This window comes from Ixodes scapularis, unplaced genomic scaffold (assembly GCF_016920785.2).
Source record: "Ixodes scapularis isolate PalLabHiFi unplaced genomic scaffold, ASM1692078v2 PGA_scaffold10__122_contigs__length_95168666, whole genome shotgun sequence".
NCBI classification, from domain to species: Eukaryota; Metazoa; Arthropoda; class Arachnida; order Ixodida; family Ixodidae; genus Ixodes; species Ixodes scapularis.
Genome location: NW_024609836.1, coordinates 85,222,789 through 85,247,419, shown reverse-complemented (window position 1 = coordinate 85,247,419; position 24,631 = coordinate 85,222,789). Strand labels below are relative to the sequence as shown.

The following is a 24,631-nucleotide window of genomic DNA, read 5'->3' as shown; positions in this document are numbered from 1 at the left end:
GCTGGACGCAAGATAGACGAGTAGTAGTGGGTTGTGCTCCAGTGGCGCCTGTAACGGCACAGGATCTTAACGTCTTAACCGTGACAGCAAGCGAAGAGGCTTCTGCGGGCCAGAGTCTGGTTAGGTCTGGATGCTGTCCAGAGTTAGAGGTCAGGCTTGCAATGTACGTCGCGGGACTGCGTGATCGGTCTCTACATGTGATGTGCGACGCGATCACCGAGCAAGCACGGAAGATGCTGTTGATGCGGTTATTTGTTAAGTGTGAGATTTCGTTGGCCGACGCCGACGACGTGCTTTAACGCAGCGAAATGACGGCGGGAGCGACAGCAAAACTGCGGACAAATCATAGTTTCTAGTCGCAGAAAGAGTGAGAAGGAGCAGCTTCAGTTGTCCCACCTCCAGGGCGAGCTCTTTGGTAATGATTGGGCATGTCATGTGCCTTGCGCGTACGTGTGCAGCCAAAGCATGCCAGAAGGCATCGAGCATGTGCTGGAGGCTGGACTTTCCAAAGAGGTGCCTGCCGTTCTCACGCGCCTCTACATTTTTTTTTTTGCTGACGTGCACTGTGGGGAGGCCGACTTACAATCGAGTCGACTTACAATCGTGTGAATACGGTACTTAATTTGGAATTGTGTTTTAGACAACATACGAAGGACCTTGAAACTAGTTCTGGGTAAGCTGCTCCAAGAGGAATCTATCAATTCTTCATCACCGGCCCAAACACTGCCCTTGAAAATGTTTCAGCATCACCATGCAGTATTAAAATTCGTATAATGTTAACATGTCATTGAAATTGGAGAGGTGTCTGAAGCCACCACAACTCAGACGCCCTAAAAACACGTTGGTAACCAGAATCTCTTACGAAGGCACTAGCACCATCTATGAGGTGACCCTTGAACTTCACTAAAGCAAAAGTTTGGCAGTGTTTGCCTGATCAAATGTGCATACTATGTACGAGAATTAGTCGTTTATAACCTTGTCAGACGTTGTTCGCCCAGAAAGAAAGAATAATGTGCAAAAAATATAGGGGAAATGCCAAGGGTTCCACCCGATGGATGGCGCCAGTCTCTCGTCGTAAAAGATTCTGAGAGGTATTAGGGCAGTCGGTTGTGGGCAGTCGCAAGCGTGTGAACCAGCATCAAAGCATTTCTGCCGCTACGGTATGGCTGTGCCTATCTCGGTTCAGAAAGATGATATTGGGCTCTCACCCCTCTGGGGTTGTCTTCATCGAGCAGCACAGACTGCCGCCTCCGGACGTCGTGCAACAGGCAGAGGCCGAAGTTGTTCATGATGCTGCCCCTTCGCTGGCTGGTGCCGGACCAGTCCAGGTTGGGATCCGGCGTGAAGTTCTCGTCGCCCACTATCACCAAGATTGTCCGGTCGTTGTAAACATTTTTCTGCAAACACCGAGAAACGGCCGTGTTAGGGCAATTTGCGGTAAACTGTCAAAAATCTAAGGCGTGGTACGCTCGAAGAGAAGCCTCTGTTGGCTACGGCCCACATTTCGCTGGGACACTCGTCTTTTTTAGGAACCTGAAGTCCATTTTCCTAGAAACAGATGGGCTTCCACTCTCCTTTCCAAAGCTTTGGTAATAAAACAAGGAGGGGCAGGGGGGGGGGGGGGGGGGGTAAGGGCAGGGTAGGCAATCATTGCCCAGTACTTTTCTGACATTTGTAGTAAAATATCTCGGGGAAGGAAAGGAAAACCTCCTTCCCATCACCCCCAACCCCTGTACCAAGGTCATTCTTATCAGCTTTGACTGTCTGAAATAACCGATGCACAGTTTGGTGCACATATGATGTTGCCTCTAGAACAACATGCACTGCATAAGGGGCGACCGTGAGTACCGACGCGACGGAAGGCTCCACAAACTCCAGATCAAATGGGAAGTGCAGGTAGAGAAGCACTCACCCTCAGAGTAATGGAGTACACTGTGCTCGGGATGTAGACGGGTCCCAAGAACTCGTCGGCGTTGTTCACGTCGGTGGCCACCCCCTGGACCAGGATGACGTCCGTCATGCTGGGGCGCACCAGGTAGCTGTTGACCGTGCTCAGGTCCGGCAGGAAGGCATGGTCCAGGTGCATCATCAGCTTGTTCGGGGACCAGTTCTGCATGGGTTTCGAGAGGGCAAGTCGGACAACCGTCTGACAGATATGTTCTAACTTCTATAGTTAGCACATACTTGCCATCGTGGAGAAGCACAAAGTTGCCCCATTTTTATGTTGGAGCTTGACTTCTTGCTGGGTTCTAACACGGTGCAAGACGGTTTCCCAGGATGGTTGCCTTTTCCTTAGAGAAACAGTTGTCTTGGATAGTCGTGCGCAGCATTTGTTTACAGCTTCATAACTGGCTGCAGCGGGTGTGCCGGAATCGACAACAGTTTCGTAGAGAGAACTCGTGAAGCTTGATGCGGCAAATATTTTAGTGTGTCTACCGTCGACTGCCGCCTTTATTTCTTTTTTATGTAATTTGTTTTATGAGGTGCAGGTTTCATAGCACGTCCCTTTCCATTCAGTATGGATGAGATGATTCATTATTTCGTACGGATATTGCTGGACTGCTGCGCAACGCAGAATTTGACAACTTCTCCTCAACCTCTCCCCAACTGTCTGCGTTTCCAGAAGAACAGCTTCGTGTGGGCACGAGGCCACATTCTCCTATGGCAAAGGTTCATCGGGCTGACCTCTACTTGCAAATAACCGTATAGCTTGCCAGAAAGCCTCAAGCCACAGCTGCACCGCTAACACATCATACAAAAGACTGTCTGAGGCATGTTTCTTTCTTTTATTGCATACATTGTTTAAGCTTACACACGTATGAAGTGAACATGCTTAGAACATGTTCAAGGCATGTCCACAGACACTTTTGTCATTGTGTCTGCAGCGAGCACTGTCTTTTGTATAAGGTAGGAGCGGTGAGCACGCCTTAAACAATGTCCCTGTACAAACCAGCCTCCCCGATGGTCCCCAGCCAAACAGTGGCACTCACCTCGTATTTTGGCTCGACGCTCAGTACGCTTCTTGCCACCTTGAGAGCGCAGCTTCGCCAGAGGCGGTATTCTAGAGACGGGTGTCGGCTGAAGCGCTGAATCGCCTCCAGCATCACGCTCTGAGGCACATGGAAGGCCTGTAAAGGTACGAGCAGCGACAGTCAGTGCATCTGGAGTGGGAACCACTTCTAAGAAACGCCACTCACAACAGATTAGATTTATTTATTTGACGCGTCTATCAACAGCCGTATGCCTAAATGGTAACGCACCGACTTTGTCGAGGTGGTGCTTAAAGACAACAACATAGCCAGAATATTTTTTTTTAGGTGGTTATGGAGTTGTACATAGGGGGGGGGAGGGTTGCAACACCAAAGCCCCCCTAGCTACATCAGTGTAGAGAGGAGTCGCTGATGAAAAGAAAGTCGAGATGTAAGATTGAGGGACAGGTTCCTAGGGAAATGATGCGACAATAAAGGGAAGAAAACTGTAGAAGAGAACTCTTGGAGCCTCGTCGGTGACTATAGAATCGCTAAAAGATGTTGCTTAATTCCTCGTGTTTCGCTAAGTCTTTTGACGGTATGGTGCCTGGAATGCATCTCCAACTGGTGCGTTTACCGCATAATCCTGGTGGTTGGTCAAAGTAGTCCCTCGATTTCCACCCAACGGCGTTATAGAAGTGTCACGCTGTCACAGCAGCGGTGGTGCGTGCGGCAGATGCCCGATCTGCTGCAGCGTCAGCGATGTCCACCCCCTTCGCTACTGCTTTTTGCCACAACTTCTATGACCATCCAGCAGGATCTCAACATCCGACAGTGTGACACCACACTCTGGCTTTTGTGCGTCATTTGTTGACACTTCGGGAGCCCTTTCGATGCATGGGCGGTGTTGAAACGCTAAACACGTGCACACGAGTCGGAGATGCGCTCTAGGCAGCGTATTCGACGGTAATGAGGCTCCTCGAGACAAGAGCCTCCGACGGCAGTCTCGCCTTTCGAGACTTTGGCGGCGGTGTCCTCACCCTGACGTCAGTCTCGCACGTGGCCCTCGTCTGACGGGACTTCTTGGTGAGCACCCCGAGTTCACCCAGGACTGCTCCCACGGTGAGCAGGTCTTGGAGGTGGCCCTGGCTCATGAACCAGTGGTACGAGTCCGTGTTGGGCAGGCTGCCGCCGTCTTTCTCGGTCACCGTGCCTTCGATCTGAATTGAATTGAATTTGGGGTTTTTTGGCGCAGCAGCAACGTAGGCCACAGTGCACCACCTTCGATCTGAACAAAGAAAGCTTCAGTTCAAGTGGCACGAGCTAAAATGTTCCTGTAGTAGCATGAGTGCTTTTGATGGGCTGAGTGACGATCATTATTTAATAGACCTAGTAGTCATTTATTTATTGTCAGTAAATGATACTTAGCAATCCACGGATTATTTTTGAAAAATTCACCCCATGCAAGGTGCTGCAAGCCCCTGGCTCTCTTGCATTTCTGGCATGTGACAAAACTGCCACATTTACTTCTACGTCAATTTATTGTTGATGATTGGTCATTAATGATTGGTTAGTAGGGTGAGTTGCACTAATGGATTTTGATCGATAAATCACCTAGTCGATCAATCAATTTATTCTCATCTACTCTGAAAACAATGGCCTCCTTGTGATCTGTGCCTCAAAAAGAAGTTCAGCTTCCATCAAATAAAGGCGATTTTAAAGTGTTTTTTAAGGCTTTTTTAGAGATTCGGTGGAATTTCAATAAATAAACATAATTAAATAACTGCAAGTCGAATTAAGTGCTTTCAAGTTGTGGTCCATGCTGCTGCAGCCTAAGAACATAAACAGACCCTTAAAATATGTCAATCCAAATCTTTGTCCTCTTGGAAAGACGTGACGGCAACTAAAAATGCAAACATGTGGGAGCAGATAAGACATGATATCAGGGGAATGAAAAAAGATTATTCGTAGAATTATGCGAATAGAACAAAAACGTTAGAACCCATTTTTGTGAATCGGAGGGGGTGTGCAATGCAAGACAAATATTCCGGCTGCCCTGCATTCCTCCTGAAGTGATACACTGAGCCACATCTTTACAGCTGACTCATTCCCAAAGCGTACACTGAGGTACCTTGACAACACCGCAGACGATGACGTAGATTCCATTTGGCTCTTCGCCTTCCTTGCCCAGGCTCCAGCCCGATGGGTAGCTCTGCAAGATCACCTTCTCCTGCAAAACGGAAAAGCAAGCTGTTAGGTTTCCACGTGCACAAGTGTGGACACTACACTTGTTTCTTGCAACAACCATTTATTTAAGTCTTATGTCGCATTGTATTGCGTTATCTGGGCATTTCTACTGGTACTCTGCAAGCTCTTCATGTCAAACTAGACGGCTAAGATGTTTTGTTTGTTTGACACATCAAGCTAAAGTTGAGGCTTGGGCGAGTTGGTACATACTTCGGAAATTAAAAACAGCGCGGAAAGACGAGGACCAGACAAAGAAGTGACACGGACGTAGCGCTGACTTACAACTGAGTTTATTGAACGCAAACTCGCAATATTTATTTGCGGTGTCACGAACAAAAGAACATAAAAAAAAAAACATAAAAAATGATACATGGGCTGAATTTTTTATGTTTTGTTCGTGACACCGCAAATAAATATTGCGAGTTTGCGTTCAATAAACTCAGTTGTAAGTCAGCGCTACGTCCGTGTCACTTCTTTGTCTGGTCCTCGTCTTTCCGCGCTGTTTTTAATTTCCGAAGACACATCAAGCTCATCATTCTTATTACAGCGAAGTTGTATATGACTCGGTCGGATTTCTTCATGTCCATCGACAGAACAGTAGTCGACAGAAAACCATTCCATAAATTTTGAAGTAGAAAAAAAAAAGTTGTTTGGCCTTCAGGAATTGATTTTGGGGCCTCTGCGCAGCAATGTGCTAAGAGCACAAAACTTGCTCCGTTTTGCGCAGAATAAACATAGAAGAAAAATAAGTTGAGGCTTCAATCCACGGTGTGGAGGTGGTTGGCCAGCGAAGCTGTGGTATCACCTGCAGTGGGCTGTGAAGTTTTACATTCTCACTGTAGAGATATTCTCAGCTAACCTTAGATTAATATATGACCCATGCTCGATGGTTGGCTGACTTGGATTGGCTGGCTGACTTGGAAAAGTTTCGGTACAGTGCATTTACTTTTCTTTCGTCAATCATTTGGTATAGTGCAGTGGGCAGTCGTTGCACGTGATACCACAGCTTCGCTGGCCAACCACCTTTTTTCTCACAACTGTGGTCTTTGGAGTGACTATACGGCGAGCAAGTGTTCCAAAAAACTCGTCTTTGGCGCATCGGAATGCAAGAAGGGGCACACCAATCGAAGGACGACATGGAGAGCGCTTGTGGAACTAACGATGACGAAGCAGCCCAGCGTCCGGCGTCCATGTTTGTGATCGGGGGAAAACAAAGGCACGTTTGGGGGGTAAACAAAACGCATAAGGTGTGCAAGGAGCAGACAAACTTGGATGCCGTATACAATTCATACCTCTGTAAAGGGCATCAAAATCATAATTTCTTGACCTTTGAGGACCCGTACTGGCATTACACAAGGGGTGGGGAAATGTGCCTGACAAACTATGCCGTCGATAGTGTATCGCTTTACAGCAGTAGACGATTATTAGAATAATATTAAAAAACAAAAAAAAAAGTTTTCTTAAAGAAAAACGGTTTGATGCTGTCCACATAAAGGTAGACTGAAAAGACGAGAAGGCCGTACCTGGAAGTAGTTGAAGAGTTCCTCGTTGCCCTTGATCCAGTTGACGTTCTTGAGCAGCTCGGTCGGAGGAGCGGGTACGATGCTCGTCGGCGCCGAGTGGAGACGCATCATCTTCTCCTCAATCTCCTGAAAAAAAAAAAAAAAAAAAAAAAAAAAGTTACTTTCCCTGCAGTTTGTGAATAAACAAAGCACATATGAAGTTTTGCAGTGGAGCTGTTGAGGGCTAGTTTCCCCAGTTTCGTGTCCGGTACCAAAACAAATGTCGACAGAACCCTCCGGACAGCTACCGCCTTTTATGATCGACGGTGGCAACCAGACAACCGGCTTGTCGGTTGTCTAGTTGCCGCCGTCACTCATAGATGGCGGCATGTAGTACCAGCTCTGCTGCTCTTCCTTCTTCACCAAAGTAAAAAAGGCTGAAAGCTTTTTTTTTTTTTTTAATTCATACAAATTTAAAAAGAAACCGAGGCAGAAAAAAAAAAGTAAAGTGTTCGAGTAAGCAGCATATTTCATATTCCTGTTCTTAATAATATTCATTATGAGCAGGTGTCTTTCAGGGGGTTGGCTTTTCCGCAGCATACTCGAGCCATGCAGTTAAGCAGGCAGGATGGAACGATTTTGTTTGTGAGCGGGAAATGGGGGAGGGGTGGGGGGGGGGGGGGGGGGGGGGCACTTAATTTTTGATAAAATATTGGAAATGTTGCTGACAACTCCGAGGTAAAAGGAAACCATTGAAGAATGCAGCACAGGACAAACGAAGCGCGTATAATTCTTTCAGTGAATGAGAAACAGGACTCCCAATATTAGTTTAAGCTGCGGGAAAGGCAGGAGCAAATATTCCTGCGATGATTCAGGCACCCAGGCCATGCCAAAATTTTAAAAAAAAAAGTTCAGCAAAACTGTTTTAACACAAATGTTACAGGTGCAAAAAAAAAGTATCGTTTTTAAAGCTTTCACTGAGGTTCAATGAATCGGCAACTACTGCGGTATCGCAGAAAATTCCCATAAAAATCGGTACATATGTGCAGTAGTGTATCCCTACTGCGTGGTACTGCACTAGCCAAATTCCTCATCTGCAGTGGAGACACCAGATATCCACTGGGGCTGACTCACTTCCCACTGTCTAATTTAATGCATACGTGCAACGCAATTAAAGACATAGAAATACAGTGGACTCGCCTGGAGGAGGGAGTGGAAGACGCCGTCGTCCAGCATGCCGGCTTCCTTCAGCTCTATGAGCTCGTCCCTGGTCGAGTTGAGCACGTGTCTCACCGCCCGTCGAGTCTTCACCGCCACCGCCACCTTGGGGTACTTGTCCTGGAGGGCCGCAAGCTCGCGAAGGATCTGCCAAGGGGAATCGAAGGCTATCCGTCAAAGGAGTCTGAACTTGTCTCGTGGTCTTTTCAGTCACAGATGGGCCTTCGTGACATCGCAGAAAAAATATACACGGTGTCTGTGTCATGGCGGTTTTTAGCATGTTATCAAACTTTGTCGCTGAACGTGCTACTTAAGATACAAAGATTATGCCCATTTCCACTATCTTGAGAGGCCTGCAGTTAAGGTTCAAGTGGGACATCAATGTATAAAATGATTGTTGTACCTTTAAAGTAAGCTTTACCTGAACTCAATTATGGGCTTGCCTTTATTGTAGAGAGCTCGTGGTGGTGGGGGGGGGGGGGGGGGGGGGAAGGGAAGGGAAGGGAAGGGAAGGGAAGGGGGGGGGGGGGCAGTAAACCCACCTCGAGCCTGCTGTCGCCGCAGATCTTCTTGAGCCGATCCGCGATTGGCTGGTAGTCGACCATCTGATCCAGGAACTTTCCCACCTCGTACTGGCCCATCATGAAGCCCCGGCCGATGTCGTAGCCAGCCGTCAGCTGCTCGTTCACCCGGTGGTTTACCACGTCTGCCACCTTGGTGCCCACTGGCTGCAGCAAAAAATGTTTGCATTAAAAAGAGGCTTGAAACAAGAACTCTTTTTATAGCAAAGCTGTTATGTGCTAGGATCTGGGAAAAAATCTGTCCGCGTATGTTGACAGAAAACTCCCCTTTGGTTGTGGCAAGTTTATGAATAAATAAAAATAAAAAGGGGGGCAACCAGCGTGAGTCAGCCTTCCTCGGCATAATTAGATAGTGAGGTCCTGATCCCTTCTTATCATCTCTAGGCATCGTCCTCGAGGTCATCCTAGAAGTCGTCCTTAAAGTCGTCATAGATGTCGTCCTCTAGGCGTCGTCCTCGATATCGTCCTAGAAGTTGTCCTTGAGGTTGTTCTACACGTCGTCCTCTAGGCATCGTCCTAGACGTCGTAAAGATGACAGCTTCACTAGTCCACCATCTTCACATGAAGTGGAAGGGCTCTACAATTTTTTCTTGAAGACTGATTAGTTTCTGAGCAAGCACATTCTAATATCTAATATAATGAATTTACTGTGCATGGTTCCTTGCCACACAAGCTCACAAAAACATTATGAATGTGCTGTACTGGTGCGTGCGGAACATTTAGGACAAGGGAACACGGTGAACCTTAGGGTGCTTTTTGGTTTGTTCAAAAACCGACACCCTAACGCCTCAACATGGTCGTTGGTTGTTGAGCCGCAATCGCGCATTTGATGAGGAAAACGAGCGGATCCACTTGATTGCGATTTGAATGCCAGTGTGAATGCAGCATAAGGGTGTTAGGCAACACTCTTATGGCAAACTCACAAAAATATAAAATAGTTCTAGAGCATTATGTGGTTTATCCAGGTGCTCTCCTCACGTATACATACAGTGTGCACATGCAAAGCTTGCCATAGTTTCTTTTTTATGTAAAGAAATCGCATAAAAAGAATTACTAATTTTACAAATACGTTGCCTTTTTTTTCTTATATTTCTTTCGAAATATAATTTGTACGGGTTCATGTACCACATATTCATTCTAAATGTGCACAGGTCAGATTATAAGACATTCACTACAAACAACCTGCGCTCAAGCGGTTTCAGGCGCGTGTAGTGTCACTTAACTGCACCGCACCCTTATTACGGCTTGACGTTACCTGATAATTATCAATGGCATACTACGCGAACAAGGAGTGTTAAAAGCAGCGATGGGTCAAACTTCTTGACATACCTTTTTAACACCCAAAAGAGTGTACAATTATATGGGATGAAACGGTGAGGTGACATGTTTGTCGCCTGTTAATTGCCCTTGCCGAGCGCGACCGATATCATATGTTACAATTTTGTCTCCATCTCAGATGAAGCTAAGGTTTCGTGGTTTCAGCGTACTCGAACACTTTGCACATGCAATATTCAACTAAAAAAAAAAAAAACGCTTATGCAAAAATGCTGTAAAAATTGAACACCAGCCTACTAGCAGATGGAAAACTCAATTTGTTCTATAAAAGAAACCCAACATTTCTATTTCTAAGAGCAGTCGCCGAGGGCGGGTGTAGCAATCCGCGTCCACATACCAGGAAGAGCCTGAGCAGTCTCTTGAAGTGCATGAGCCTGAAGAGCCTGCAGAGGCGGAGCAGCACGATGTACTCCGAGTACCAGGAGTCGGACAGCTCCATCTCGATCTCGATGGCCGCCGACGCGATGGACACCCACAGCACCACGAAGTCCAGCACGTTCCAGTAGCTGTGGAAGTGGGCACGCAGGCCACGGCCCAAGAGCTGCATGCCAGGGGTCGAAAGCAACGCTCGGAATGAATGTGGCCTTGCAAGAGGACAACGTTTTCAAAGATCACGCGCAGCTATCGGCATATTTTTCGGACCATAGTCCACGGACTATACACGTTTCAAGCTGTGGTCACAGTGATGATGCATCGTGCCAAAGACAGCCTGCAGACAGTCTCTGAGGCATTCCTTGTATGACTGTCACGTGGGTCATACAAAAACTGTCTACAGCCATGTTCGGAGCATGTCCAGACTATTCTTGGATTTGTCTTTTCATGATCGTTCATTAGAGCTAGACGTGATGGATTTTGTGAATGGCAGATTATGCTAATAATAAGTTTGTACGGTAATGAGGTGGGCAATTAATATTGTTTTTTCTTACGTGCGGAATATTTTTTAGGTGCGGACCATGCACAGGGTGCGGACTATGCGCCGAGTGCGGACTGTCTAAAAAACAAAAAAGTTTTCAGTCGATTTTTTTTTTTTTTTAGTGTTGCATGGTGTGTTTCTTTTAATGCAGAACTGGATTCTGGCAGAACTCGGATTTCGCGTAGCGCACAGAGTGGACAAGGCAACAGAAACCTTATTGAAAATTCTCATTTGTATGAGACATTTCTGTGTCCAATAAACACATATGAATCATGCAAGATATATAAGAACATATAAGAACCATATAAGAACTATACAAGAACTATATCAGAACTATATAAGATATACAAGAACATACAAGTACCATATAAAAAAAAACTTGTAAGAAGTCTCTTATAGGTTTCTTATATGGTTCTTGTATATCTTATATTATTCTTATATAGTTCTCATATAGTTATTTTATAGTTCTTATATGTTCTTATATATCTTGTATGATTCATATGTGTTTATTGGACACGAGAAATTTCTCATACAAATGACTCTTTTCACTAGGGAATGGAGGGAATACACTCTAAGAAAAAAAAATATTGTTACGCCCTCTTGTCACATGAAATGCACCCCAAAATTTATGATGGATGTACAGCGCGCTGACGTTGAACCGCCGGTACCAACTTTCACGAGCGGCTTGATAGCCGTGTTGTACAACTTATTGAAATAGCAAAGGTATCTGTGGTTGACTGAAAAAAAAAAAAAAAAGAAAGTAATCGGGGTTTTCTAGCTACTAGAAAACCTCAGTGGATTTTTCTCTGTAATCTTTGATTTACACTTTTAGCTGCTTAATATGTTATTTTGCACCGTCATCAAGCCCTCGTAAAAGTTTTGTCTGTCAGTTCGACGTTGGTGCACTGTGCATCGAACTGAAGTTTTGGGGTGCACTTAATAAGACAAAGGGTGTAAGGATCCCCGGTCTTAACCCTTTCGAGCATGCTATTTGGTATCGCAAAGTTCGAAGTATTTATTTTGAAATTGGCAAATGAAGGTGATGCCCAAACGAACGTTCAAATGTGCCCGCGCTTTTCAGTGCTGTGACGTCACTGGCAGGCAGGCTTGCTGGTGGAGCGGACAGTCTAGAAAACGGAGTATACCGGGCATTTGTTTCGTTCTCCTACGCGGATTCTGATGCAAGCTTCCGACGCATATATTTGACACCATCAAACTTCTTGTAAATGGAAACAAATTCTACTGTCCAAAGCTGCCACAGTCATCACTTCTTACGGTAGCCAGAAAAAGCTTCCAGTAAAAAAATAAAATAAAACGGTAATGACCGAAATTGTAAATGCAATAACTTCACAACCAAAGTATTTGGACCTAATGTTTGGGTTACTAGCTCAGCGATGTTTGTTTGTTTTTGGTTAAAATTTTGAAAGAAATCGGGGACCATGAAGAAAATGCCAGAGTACCCGTTTGAAGGACTTTGAACTCTTTAAAGGCAATCGGTAGATGGGCAACTTTGCTCCTTTTATTAAAAATGATTAAAAAATAAAAACAGAAGATTGGCGCATGTTCTTCGCGCTTTAGTTAACGCACAACATATCCTCTCGTTGTAAAATAATCTAGGCTTATGCGAAGCTTTCAGCACGTCGGCTTTCCCGCAGGGCTGCCAAGTAACGTGGGAATACAAACCTGCTGGAGTAAACATATTTCGGCAGTGGAATCTACGAAAAAACCCTATTGTCAGCAAGTTTTCGTAGATCATTTCCGCCCTCTCGCCACGCTAGCCGCAGCCCTCTACGCATTCTAGAGCTCCGCAGACAGGGCTAGCGGCGTGCATGTGCAGTAGTGGCGTCTTCGTCGGATGGCGTAGCAGAGGGAAGGGGAAGCGTCTTAAAGGCCGACGACCAGACTCGAGATTCTGCAAGGCAGAGCATCCTCCTCACCCTAAGGGAGGAGGAAGCAGGCAACGGTGGACAGGGTAAAAGGAGGGAGAGAAGGAAGCGAGGGAAAATGGAAAGCGCGAACTGGTCGTCGGCCTTTAACCTCTTGGTCGTAATGCCTTTGCTCCTTGCCCTCGCCAACAGACCTGTTTCACGTCTAGGAAGACGCCATGTGTTCTCACCTTGAAGACGAGCTCGAAGAAGTAGAAGGTGACGAAGCCCAGGTTGGTCCAGCGTAACACGGTGGTAGCGTAGCAGCGCCCGCACTCGCCCAGTCGGAGCACCAGCTCGGCCACGGTGCAGGCCACGTCGGCGACGAGGAGCAGGCTGAGCACGAAGTTGAAGGCGGTGTGGTGCGTGGCCGAGTAGAAGGGCTTGCGCCAGCGCTGCTCGGGCATCTTCTTCTGCCAGCGGGACTTGGTGTAGTTGTTCTTCTCCGTCACGGGCTCCACCAAGTGGTCTTGCTGCAAGGGAGAAAGGATAGCAGTATTAAGGATCACCTAACTCTCCATCGATTACGACGGCGGACCTAAGTAAAAAAAGCTTTAGTGTACAGCTTGACAAGCCCCCTGGTCCCTACAATGGTCAGCAGTAAATAGCAAAAATACAGACAAAAAAAAAACCAACACACATTTATTTGACGAAACGTCGTTAGTGAAAACAATTAGGAAAGGAAATGGTATGATGATGAAATGGTTGTAATATGCAGTCATCAAAGACGTTGTCAAGGACGGCGTCTAAGACGTCGCCTGGAGTGACCATCTAGGACAGTGTCAAGGACGGCGTCGAGCCGGACCTCTAGAACGACGTCAAAAGGGACCCCTAGGACGCCGTCTAGGGCGACGTCGAGCATGACGTCCTAGAGGACGACCTCTAAAATGACCTCTAGGACGACGTCAAGGACGTCAGGTCACGTCAGCCTAAGCTAACGACGCTTACGAGCTTACGTGACCGGCGCTTACGCGAACGGAGCTTATGTAACTGGCGCATACGTGACCTTGATTACGTGACCTTACACTTCAGCCACGGGCATTACGTGACATTGGTTGCGCGACTTTGAGGTCAAGACCATGAGGACATGACCTTGAGGGCGAGAAGATGACCTTGAGCATGGTTGGGCCTTTAATAACGCTACCGCTTTAAAATAAATTTGGTTTGTATGCTTTGCTCTGGCCTCACGCACCGGTCATGCTTCGGATGGTGCCATACTTATTTGGACGTCGGTTACCTGACGTGACGGATTCCAAGGACGTCAGGTCACGCTTCATTTACCGGTGCTTACGCGACCGGCGGTTGCGCGAACGGAGCTCACACGACCGGAGCTTATGCTTCATTACATCTACGGGCATTACGTGACCTTCATGACGCGACCTCAAAGGCCGACCTACACTTCGCGCTTTCCACGTTTGCCCGCCTCCTCCTTTCCTATATCCTCTCCACTTTTTTTATCTTACCCCAGCTTGACTCACCTCGCACCTTAGGAGAGGGCAGCGCTAAGAGGACTATCATCCCTGCAGGAAACCGAGGCTGTGCGTAGGCCTTTAAGCGTCGTTGGTCTCTCTCTCTCTCTCTTTTTGTTCTCCCACTCGCTCGCGACCGGCGCTTACGCTTCAGCCACGGGCGTTGTGTAACCTTGAGGACACGACCACGAGGAGAAACCTTGAGGACGAGGACATAAACTTCAGCTTGGTTAAACCTATAAAACTACAGATTTAAAAAAAGAAAAAAAAAACTCGCCCTTCAAAACATACACACTAGAAAAAACTAAAGTTAAGTAAAGAATCGTACACCTAGAAAAACGCACATACCAGAACAAAATCGCATCTTTAAAACGTTACAGCGTCTAGATCCACTCCGTTGACTACAGAGATTATTTAATCAATGCATAGTGTGAAACTAAGCATTTCGTCCTTGCTTTGAAAAAAAATGAAAATATCTAGATGGGCACCACAGAACGCTGGTGGCCAATCGCTGACATCTACGCGTAGCACACAGGGACATTTAGGAGGTGCGAAAAAACGGTTTGTTTGAAAGAACTGATCACGTTTGCGAACAATCAGCAAGCGAAATGTTATTCCTCGCTGTCTGAGCCTTTTCATTAGATGGACGCGTTCTCTACATTGCGGTGACTGTCTCCTTGGGGCTTGGTTTCAGCTGGTCCAGGACCAGTAGCCTTGAACCCAGCTGCAAGTTTTCATGATACGTTTCTTCATATATTGCGGTGAGAAATTTGTCACAGGGATACTCTGCACATCTGCTTTAGACGTCAAACAAGATGGGATAGAATAAACTGTACATCCAGTTCTTACGAAACGACTAATCATTGGCAGTGAGTGATGTACCCCATTTGTGGCACGGATGCATGCTAATTTTGAGGGCGAATTCTTACGAGTCAAGGCTGAAGAAAAAATAAACATGTAGGACGAAGACGACACAACCTCATGTTTATTCAGTCTTGCACTAACACACTCTACGTCCATGAATACTTACGCTAGCCAACTTTCCAAGGGGGGCGTCATGGTATACCACCCACAGCTCTTGTATCAAGTACGGGAATACCATATGGCATTCTCGGTGGCCGATTTTTCCAAGAACTATATTTGCTACAGCCGCCCATATGATGTAAACAAGAGCATCTGCCCATGGCATAGATGCTTGGGGAGAAGACCGCACACTCACCAGCCACTTGTAGACTCGGTTGATCTCCCAGTTCTTGCGCAACTCTGCCACGGTTATGAACCTGGGGTACAAAAATGGGAAGAGTTAAGTGTGGTGCGACTTTTCTTTCTTTCAGAGGAGTTCGGAAAAGACAGAAAGGCACAGAGAAAGCCGCGATTAAAGATGGAGCCACTTGATGTCATAAAAGTGGTCGCCAACTTTTCACGTGGAAACTGCCGAAGACTGAGTTTCGTATAGCGAAATACCTAACTGCACTTCTGAGCCGTTCTCCTGGGGATTAAGGGAATATAAAGAGGCTGCAGGGATATATACTCACGTTCCCGCTTTGTCAGCAACAGCATCAGCAGCAGAGTTCAGAACCGACGCACTTTCCCGAAGCAGCAGACCGCTCTCGAACTGTCGCCAGTAGTGTACCTGTAGAGAAGCGAGTTGCATGTATAGGGTTTCTCTGGCTTAAACATGAACTAGACGAGGTTGAAGTAAAGAAAGCCCTGGAACGATTCTATTGTTCCTTTGGTAGCCCCACCAAGTTTTGTGATTTTAAATGTGTTGGCATTTGTTGCCCAGGTGCATGCAGCCGTCTTTCGCTTGGACAGTCGTGGTTTGGTTTATACTGGACTGTAGTGAACTGATTTTGTGGGGTCTTGGTGGCGCGATGCCCGGTTCCTTCCGTGCTCTTTCGCTCCGTTCGTTTGCTGGTTACGTCCTTTTCCCGTCTTACAAGATGGAAAGAGTTTTCTGGAACGCTTCCAATGACGCGCCGCGGGTGGAAGCTGTCGCGGTTGCATCCGAAACTACCGACGCCCGGGAGAACAGACTGGCTCCCCGAACACAACATTATGTGGACCGTTGCGAGGTATGAATTCCCATCCTTCGTCGGGTCGAAACCCCGCCGCTAAATGCAAACGCATTTCATCGAGCACCAGCGTAGCGACAGCAGCAATTTCGACACCTTTTTTTTTTTCTCTTCGGTTAAAATTTTTACGCAATGTTGGCGTTCGTTAACGCGATTAGAGTTTCTTTTAGGACCTACTTAGTAGAGCCTGTTTTCTTTATTGGGAGGAAATTACACATTCGCAAGTCCGGCTTCAGGGCGGTGCCATTGTTGGGGTGCGTTTGGATGCGTCATAATCTGATTACGACGCCTTGCTAAGACGTCGTAATCGGATTATGGCCGCGTCCAAGCGCACCCCAACTGCGCATGATGGCGGCGTCCTAAGACCGCGCGCCCTTGCAAGATTATTTATGGACACTCCTAGGACGTTTTATAGAACAGCATCCTTAGGAAGAACATAAGGCATCTATAGGCAGTCCACGATTACTGTTGCCTTCCTGAAGTCATCTTATGGTCGTCCTATAGAATATTGGCCAACGGACGTTTATGGAGGTCCTATTCTAGCGACCGATGTAAGGTCATCCTATACCCTATCTATACACGTTTGCAAGTCCGGTCTTAGGGCGCCGCCATCTTCCTCAGTGGGGTGCGCTCTTGGGCGCGGCCATAATCCGATTACGACGCCTTAGCAAGGCTTCGTAATAGGATTATGCCTCGTCCAAGCGCACCCCAGCCAAGCAAGATGGCAGCGCCCTGAAGCCGGACTTGCAAACGTGTATACTAAGACACCCTATGGAGTCCATACAGACTCCATCCGGAGAGCAAGTCGTCTGCTTCTTGCGCAGGAGTTCCGGTGACGTCAGACTGATGCCGAGCTCTGATTGGCTTTGAAAGGATAGTGGGCAGACCTGATTGCTACATGCCTTGAGCTCTACCCACTATTTTTAGAGCGCAGCTCTTAGGTGCCCGTTTCCGGCTTGAGCGGCGACGAGAGAACGGTGACTGACACGATTCTCCAGTGGCCTCGCGGACAGGTAAAAAAGGTGGATGCCTTTTTGACACTGTGTTTGTATGGCTATTGGAAGCATGATACTGCTCGTCCTTCTAGGTGATTGGTGGTCTAGGTGCATCGCTGCGAAGAAAATGTACTCGGAGATTTCTGAGAGTGCATTTCACTTTCAGTGATTAAAACTGCGCAGAACCTGCTCCCTTTGCCTAGCTGGGCCCTGCCGTGCTGGCAGGAACCTCGAAGACTGTCGTGTCCTGGTACGCCTTCCGCGCGGAGACCAAGCGTAGGTGTCCTCCTCGGATCGAAAAGCAGTGTTGTACGCACCTTCTGGGCGGAGATCATGCGGATGCGTGCCTCATTGAGCATCTCGTCCTTCTCCTGCTGCGAGGGCTGGCACAGGTGGTGCTCCGAGCAGTCCGGGCACAGGGACATGTGGCTCAGCTTGCGGAACATGTACGCCGGCAGGGCGCCGTTGGGCACGTCCCCGTTCTCCTCGGGCGGCTGCTGCTGCGAGACGCGGTGTCGCGTTCACACGTGCGCGTCGTCGAAGCGCACGAGTGCGCTCTAGTGTGCTCTATAGATAATCACGCCGTTTACCAAGAACACCATGTTTGACCGCACCAGGTGTGGGCAGAAGCGTTTGCGCATGCGTGGTGCCGACAGCAGCGCAGTGGCATGACGTTGGAGAGTTGACACGCTTTAGAATAGGTAAGCTCATTTCAAAAGCTGCGCGACTAAAAAAATACCAAGAAACGCACTCGGAGCTAATATTCCGTCGTGAGCAGGGCCGTAACCAGGGGGGGGGTTAGGGGGTTCTGATTCCCCCCCGAAATTTTTTTCTGGGTACGGCCCTGGTCGGTGCACTGGCAGCCAGCCGATTTTAATCTCCACCTCTGCGCACGCGCAGTGGCGCCGGTCGGCTACCGGGTACCAAACCGGGACCAGTTCTCCGGTTTGCTGTAACTCTCCATTATATGCCACCGATGCACATGATTCATAGGCGAAAATAAGACAATAGACACTTTCAAAATGGCCGCCGTTGTCCCCGAAACCCCCCCCCCCCCCCCCCCCCCCCCCCCCCGAAATTTTTTTCTGGGTACGGCCCTGGTCGTGAGACTCATCTAAAATATGTGGGCGTCATAAATATCTCTCCCACACTCGCACATACGCGTGCACTGCGCTATCGGGCCCGCGGTTGGCTCGTGGTTGTGCACAACGAACGCACCTCCGGGTGGTCCGCGTCCTTGGGGTCGTAGGGATTCCCGATGGCGGTGTAGTTGTCCACGTACTTCCAGTCGGCGTCGGTGAGGAACACGTCCTCCTGGTGCACCTGCAGGGCCCGCTTCTGCACCTCGCGCAGGTGCCGCACGGCGTTGGCCATGTTGGACCGCTTCCAGGGGGACAGGGCATTCATGCCTGCCGTCCATGCGTTATAGAAGCGGGTGTCAGTGGGTCATACGCAGGAGTGCGGCGTCAGCGGTCGGCAGGGACCCGTGTTCTCGCTGCACGAGTCCTGGCCGAAGGCTGACGCAACACCCGGGCCCAACTCTGTGTCCTGCTCCTACATTTCTGAAGTGCGGGGCTTATTGTATTCACATTTCTTTATCTCCATGGCTTCTATTATGTTTTCTGTTACCTAGCCAGCCCATGAACCATATACTCTCATCCACCAGTCAGTCCTTTGACTTCTATAGATTCACGAGCGAGAGAAGGACAAGAGGTTTTGAGGTCCCTATAGTCATGCAGCCCCAGTGGCAACAGAGGCGTCCACCTCTTTCGCCACTGAGACCGCATGGCCATCGTAGAATAGTACGCAAGAATAGACTGTTGTTTGGTGCGTTGAGGTGCAGTGCGCAAGTAGGGACTCCCGAAAGCGCGCTACACTCTCAGAAAAAAAAAAGGGTGTATTTTTACACCCTTTGTCCCATATAATACACCCCAAAACTTCGATTCGACGTACAGCGCCCTATTGTCGAACAGACGGCCCCAAATTTTACGAGGCGCTTGATAGCCGTGTGGTACAACTTATTAAAATAGCTAATGTACGTTCTACTGACTACAAAAATATAATCGGGGTTTTCTTGGCCCTATTGCAAAACCTCGGTGTTTTCTTTATGTGGTCTTTGATACGTAGCTTAGTTGTTTAAAAACTTATATCGCACCGTTATCAAGCCCCTCGTAAAATTTGGGGCCGTCTGTTCGACTATAGGGCGCTGTATGTGGAACTGAAGTTTTTGGGTGTATTATATGGGACAAAAGGGTGTAAGGTGATACCGCTTTTTTGTTTTAGAGTGTACAAGTACTCCCCAGGAGAGGATGGGCGAGAGACCTCTTCGTGGCACCAGATCGAATGACTCCACTTGCTTTTCGTGTTGTTCCTGCTGTCGTGCGACAACTTGAGGAACCGGACAACTCCCTTCGTTGCATTTAGTCCGAGTTTATCTGTTGGCTTTTTGTCCGAGATAAGATTATGATTTCCTTGTTCGGCCCCAAAGTCGCACTCACAGACGCTCACGCACCATACAAACATATACATATATATAGTGTTCGCTGCAGGCACTATGACAAGATTATATTCAGACACCTCTCACACGTGTTCTACGCACGTTTTCTCCTACATATGTATGCTTCAAACATGTGTTCAGACAGCTAACCTTTGCATGACCAGTCTGACCGTCATACAAGGAAGAAATATTCCTCAGACAGTGTCATGCAGACTGTCTTTTGTATATGGTGCATTAGCAGTGTGACTGGTGTGACCGAGACTTTGGACAAAATGTATTTTCGTTTAGGGATGTGTATACTTCGGGGCCTCACCCAATATCCTTAGGAGGAAGTTGGTGGTGGTGGCGTTCACGAGAAGGGTCAAGATGACGATTCCCGACACTTGGATCAGGATCTGCATCGGGAACAAACAAACTGAAATAATTAATTGATGCTTCGACGCTCTTCCGCCAACTATCACGCGGTGTCGCTTCCTCAGAAGGTGCGAAAAGCGGGGAACGTGTGAGCATCGGATGTCCTGATATGGTATGTCGTGGTTAGTTGTACCGTAAACCTGTAAGAAAAAAATCCATTGACAGGTCCTGATAAGAACTGCATATAGTGTTCAATTGCCCTTTTTTTCTGCAGTTGGATGGTGGGTTGCGTGTTTGCTTGCATGGCAGCGTATCGGAGCTGTCTTCAAGGCCCAACGGTAGGACGAGGCAGATAAAGAAGGGCGTATGAAGATGAGAGAGATAGGCAGATAGTGAAAGAGATGGATAGAGGTAATATACATATATATATATATATATATATATATATACATAGGTGGCTTTCACATGATGTCACCCCACCATGCTCGTGGTCTTGTCCTTGACGCGGGGAAACATTTGGTGGTGCGAAAAGTATGCTGCAGGGTGTTTCCACGTCAGATTGTGCAATGATGGTCCGGGTCATAATTTTTTATACTGATGTAAAAAAAAAATACGTTAACGCCATTTTCTTGGCAGAAGCATTCGGATATATGCGAACGCCGTAGCTCATTTTCTTCCCGAGATATCAAATTTCGAAGCTCGAGGCGTAGAGATTGTTAAGGTTTCGCTATGGTACAGAGCGCGACACTGTTAGCGCGAACAAGCGATCGCCGGTTTTTCCAGTTTTTCTCTGTCATCCAAGTTATTATTGCTACGGAAAGAGCTCATTTACTTCTATAATTTAAGCGATAAAATGTAATGCTCGCTAATACTATTTAGATGTAAAATGCGAAAATCCGCCGATGTCGTGTTTGCGCTAACAGTATCGCGATGTGTACTTTGCACTGCTGCCAATTTCACACCAAAGCATACACGTAATAATAATTTTTTTCTACGTATTTTATGAAAGGTTTAACACAGGCACACAATAAAATATTTCTATGCAAACAAAATTATAAAACACGTCAAATAAACACGTTTTAGAGACACGTTCACAAATTATTTACCAAGGAACTTCACGTGAAACGACGCAAAATAGGCCAAAATGATCATCTTTAAATTGTACGAATATAAAAGAAAGCAAGTATGCTTTGCCATTATTGTCGTCTTGTTATTAATGCAGAAATGCAGCTCATTTCACTAAATTTGACAATATTGCACGTCAACAATAAATATAAACTACTTTTTTTTAGCGCACCGTTTACAATGACTTAAAATAACTTGTGATGGCAAAACATTCTCTAACGTATGACCTCCTTAAGAAAAGAACGACAAAAAACCTACACTCAAATTGATCTAGCTTGTCTTCGTTATAGGGGCTTTTCCGCACGACGTCGGTACAACGAGACATTTGTTAACAACCGAAGGCTCGCACGAAAAGGTTATAACACCGCGAAAACAAGAAGAATGAAGTATGTGTCTGGAGAGTCGGGATGTTGCTGTTCCACATTGTGTGGTTACAAACAAACCAGTTTACTCCTCCCAAGTATCCATGCGTATACCCAGTGGAATACCGATACGTCTATAGATAACCACAAGGGCTTTGTTGTTGACTGTTTCCATGTCAGTTGATACACTGATGGTCTGGGTCATATTTTGTATAGTTCTGTAAAATATATATTATATTATATAAAAGCCTCTTGCTTGGGAGAAGCATTCAGCTACACATACAGGGTGTTTCACGAAACGCGGGCCAAATCGTTTCTGTGAACAGTATGCGTCGCGCAGAAAAAGAGTTTCTAGGAAAACAATAAGTGTTTTATATAATTAGGTTAAAGATTACTTCAAGTAATTAACTTTATAATTAATAAATGTAAAGGTACCATTTCAATTACAGACAAGGTGGTCATAATTGAATTCAATTAAATCCACCTACATTACAGATATGTAATGCATGCGCAGCCTTTTATGGCGCTCCATAAAATACACACACGTTGGGCGTGTCTTGAAAAAGGGGAGAAAAGGGGGGGGGGGGGTCGGTCTTGGTAAGTAAGGTATGTTGTTGGGCTAGTTGGTTCATCTTAGTAAAACATATAAAATAGCGCAACAGAAACAAGGACAAGAAGTAAACAGGACAGGGTTGAGAGGACATCATGAAGCAAGTTGTGTCAAAAAGTGCTTGTATTTTATACTTTGAAAGTGCATTCTATTTAGTACTTTACTTCAAGTAAAGGAGTAAGTAGTACTTACTCCTTTACTTGAAGTAAAGTACTAAATAGAATGCACTTTCAAAGTATAAAATACAAGCACTTTTTGACACAACTTGCTTCATGATGTCCTCTCAGCCCTGTCCTGTTTACTTCTTGTCCTTGTTTCTGTTGCGCTATTTTATATGTTTTGGTAAGTAACTCAAGGAAACACAAACGTAAAGCTAAAGTAGGGACACCATATTGTTTTACATTCTACGATAGAGCAGCTCCGCTGTATACAGCCTTTGTCGGTTCCAGAAAATGTCTGGAGATGACGTCGTGCGGGAAAGCCTCTATAACGAAGTGGAGCTAGATCAATTTGTTTGTTGTCGTTTTTCCCCTAAGTTGATCATATATTACTCAATGTTTTGCCATCACGAGTGAGTTCAAATCACTGTAAATGGTTAAGGAAAGTTTGAAGAAAAAAAAAAGATGTTTTATTTTTTAAATATTAGCTGCGTTTACGCATTAATAACATAACTAAAATAACGACTAAGCATGTTTTTCTTATATATTCGTAGTTCTCAATTAAAGATAATAATTTTGACATATTTCGCGTCGCTTTATATGAAGTAGTTCGTCAGAAAATAGTTTCTGAATGTCTCCTTAAAACGTGTTTACTGAACGTGTTTCGAAGATGTTTTGCATAAAAATCTTGTATTTTTTAATATTTCGTGGAAATGTCGTAAACCTTTCATAGAATAAGTTAAAAAAATATTATTCCTACGTGTGAAATTGACAGCTGTGCGAGTACTATAGCAAAACCTTGGCAATCTCCATGCCTCGAGCTTCGAAATTTTATATCTCCGGAAGAAAATAAGCTACGGCGTTCGCATATAGCCGAATGTTTCTCCCAAGAACATGGCTTTAACGTATTTTTTTACATAAATATAAAATCTTTCAGCCTTTCCACTCTCATGAAGAAGGAAGAGCAGTGGAGCTGGAGCTTCTGTTGTCGACGGTGGCTTTCCAGGCGAGCGATCTGCTCTTCTTTCGCAAGGGAATCTGAAGCACTCGACGCAGTGGAACTTGAGGCGATAGCGGCTTTGCGGCGGTTGCGGAACCATTCGCGCTGCTGTGCACATCGCCGCTCGATCGCTCCGCTCCCGTCCTTCTTCCTCCGAAGGAAGGTTGCCGCCATCTATGAGCGACGGCGGCAACCAATTGTCTGGTTGCCGCCGTCGCTCATAGACGGCGGTAGCTGTCCAGAGTTCGGTGTCATCATTATTTTTTTGCTGGTGGACACGATCCTGGGGAACCTAACCCTTAACAGCTCCGCTGTAAAAATAGGACCCGAACCATGATTGCACGATCTGACGTGGAAACAGTTTGCAGCAGGATGCGCTCAGCTGCAAGACTACCACAACGGCAGCTGATGCGACGTGAATGCAAGCCATGCTACAGGAAGAGAAGGAAATTGAAGACAGAGAGAGGGGACCTTGTTGCCGATGGTTTCCCGGTTGATGTAGCGGCTCTCGGCGACCGACAGCGCCAGGGCCAGTCCCACGGCACCCCTCAGGCCTCCCCAGGTCATCACGACGGCGTCCTGCCACTTGAGGCCGTAGCCCAGCCGTGTCAGAATCGGGCTCAGGATGCCTATCATCACCAGTCTGTCGAGTGCACCACCACATCCTATACTCTACTATAGCTATATAATAACTGTCTGAATAAGATCGTGTAGCAGCTTCATATAAGAGGAATGTGTTGTCCATGAGTAGCTGCGAAACTAATTAAACACTATTCAGTAGAACAAACTTTCAGCCTTTCCACTCTGGTGAAGAAGGGAGACCAGCGGAGCTGTACAATGGAAAGTAATGGCCGGCCGCAAGTTGGCAAGCCAGAGTGGAAAGGCTGCCGCCATCTATGAGCGACGGCGAAAACCGGATACGTGGCTTGCCGCCGTCGCTCATAGATGGCGGTAGGTGTCCAAAGTTCGGTGTCTTCATTTATTTGCGGGGGACACGATCCTGGGGAAACCAGCCCTTAACAACTCCGCTGTTAAAAAAAATGTTTGTAAAATTTAAAACGGAGGGAGTCTCCGTCATTATTACGCCTAAAATGTACAGAATGTCTCCGAAAAAAAAATCCCAGGGCTTTTTTTTTTCACCGCAACCATAAACTATCTGTCTCAACTTTTCTTAAACTACCGTTTTTTTATTTACTGTATGATGTTATCGCGATTTCTTCTGAACAGAATAAATGCAATCCGACGTAGCCGATCACGCAGCGCCAAAAGTGCCAAGTCACGTCTTTCATCACCTTT

At 46.6% G+C, this 24,631-nt stretch overlaps 1 protein-coding gene across 3 annotated transcripts in view; it reads right to left on the bottom strand.

Moving 5' to 3' along the window:
* The window catches only part of LOC8037300 (sodium/hydrogen exchanger 10), a 99,015-nt gene that overhangs the window by 3,359 nt on the left and 71,025 nt on the right, over positions 1-24,631 (bottom strand). For 2 of the 3 annotated variants that reach the window (XM_040504469.2, XM_040504470.2), the window contains exons 8-23: positions 23,807-23,978; positions 20,040-20,121; positions 18,448-18,638; positions 17,547-17,726; positions 15,695-15,792; positions 15,379-15,439; positions 12,882-13,163; positions 10,190-10,393; positions 8,479-8,664; positions 7,919-8,083; positions 6,740-6,865; positions 5,101-5,199; positions 4,010-4,189; positions 2,991-3,128; positions 1,913-2,110; positions 1,209-1,397 (exon numbers count right to left, since the gene is read on the bottom strand). In XM_040504469.2, the coding sequence (XP_040360403.1) occupies positions 1,209-1,397; positions 1,913-2,110; positions 2,991-3,128; positions 4,010-4,189; positions 5,101-5,199; positions 6,740-6,865; positions 7,919-8,083; positions 8,479-8,664; positions 10,190-10,393; positions 12,882-13,163; positions 15,379-15,439; positions 15,695-15,792; positions 17,547-17,726; positions 18,448-18,638; positions 20,040-20,121; positions 23,807-23,978 (2,551 nt within the window). Of the gene's footprint in view, positions 1-1,208; positions 1,398-1,912; positions 2,111-2,990; positions 3,129-4,009; positions 4,190-5,100; positions 5,200-6,739; positions 6,866-7,918; positions 8,084-8,478; positions 8,665-10,189; positions 10,394-12,881; positions 13,164-15,378; positions 15,440-15,694; positions 15,793-17,546; positions 17,730-18,447; positions 18,639-20,039; positions 20,122-23,806; positions 23,979-24,631 lie in introns of all 3 variants that reach the window. The other variant, XM_040504467.2, reaches the window with a different exon arrangement.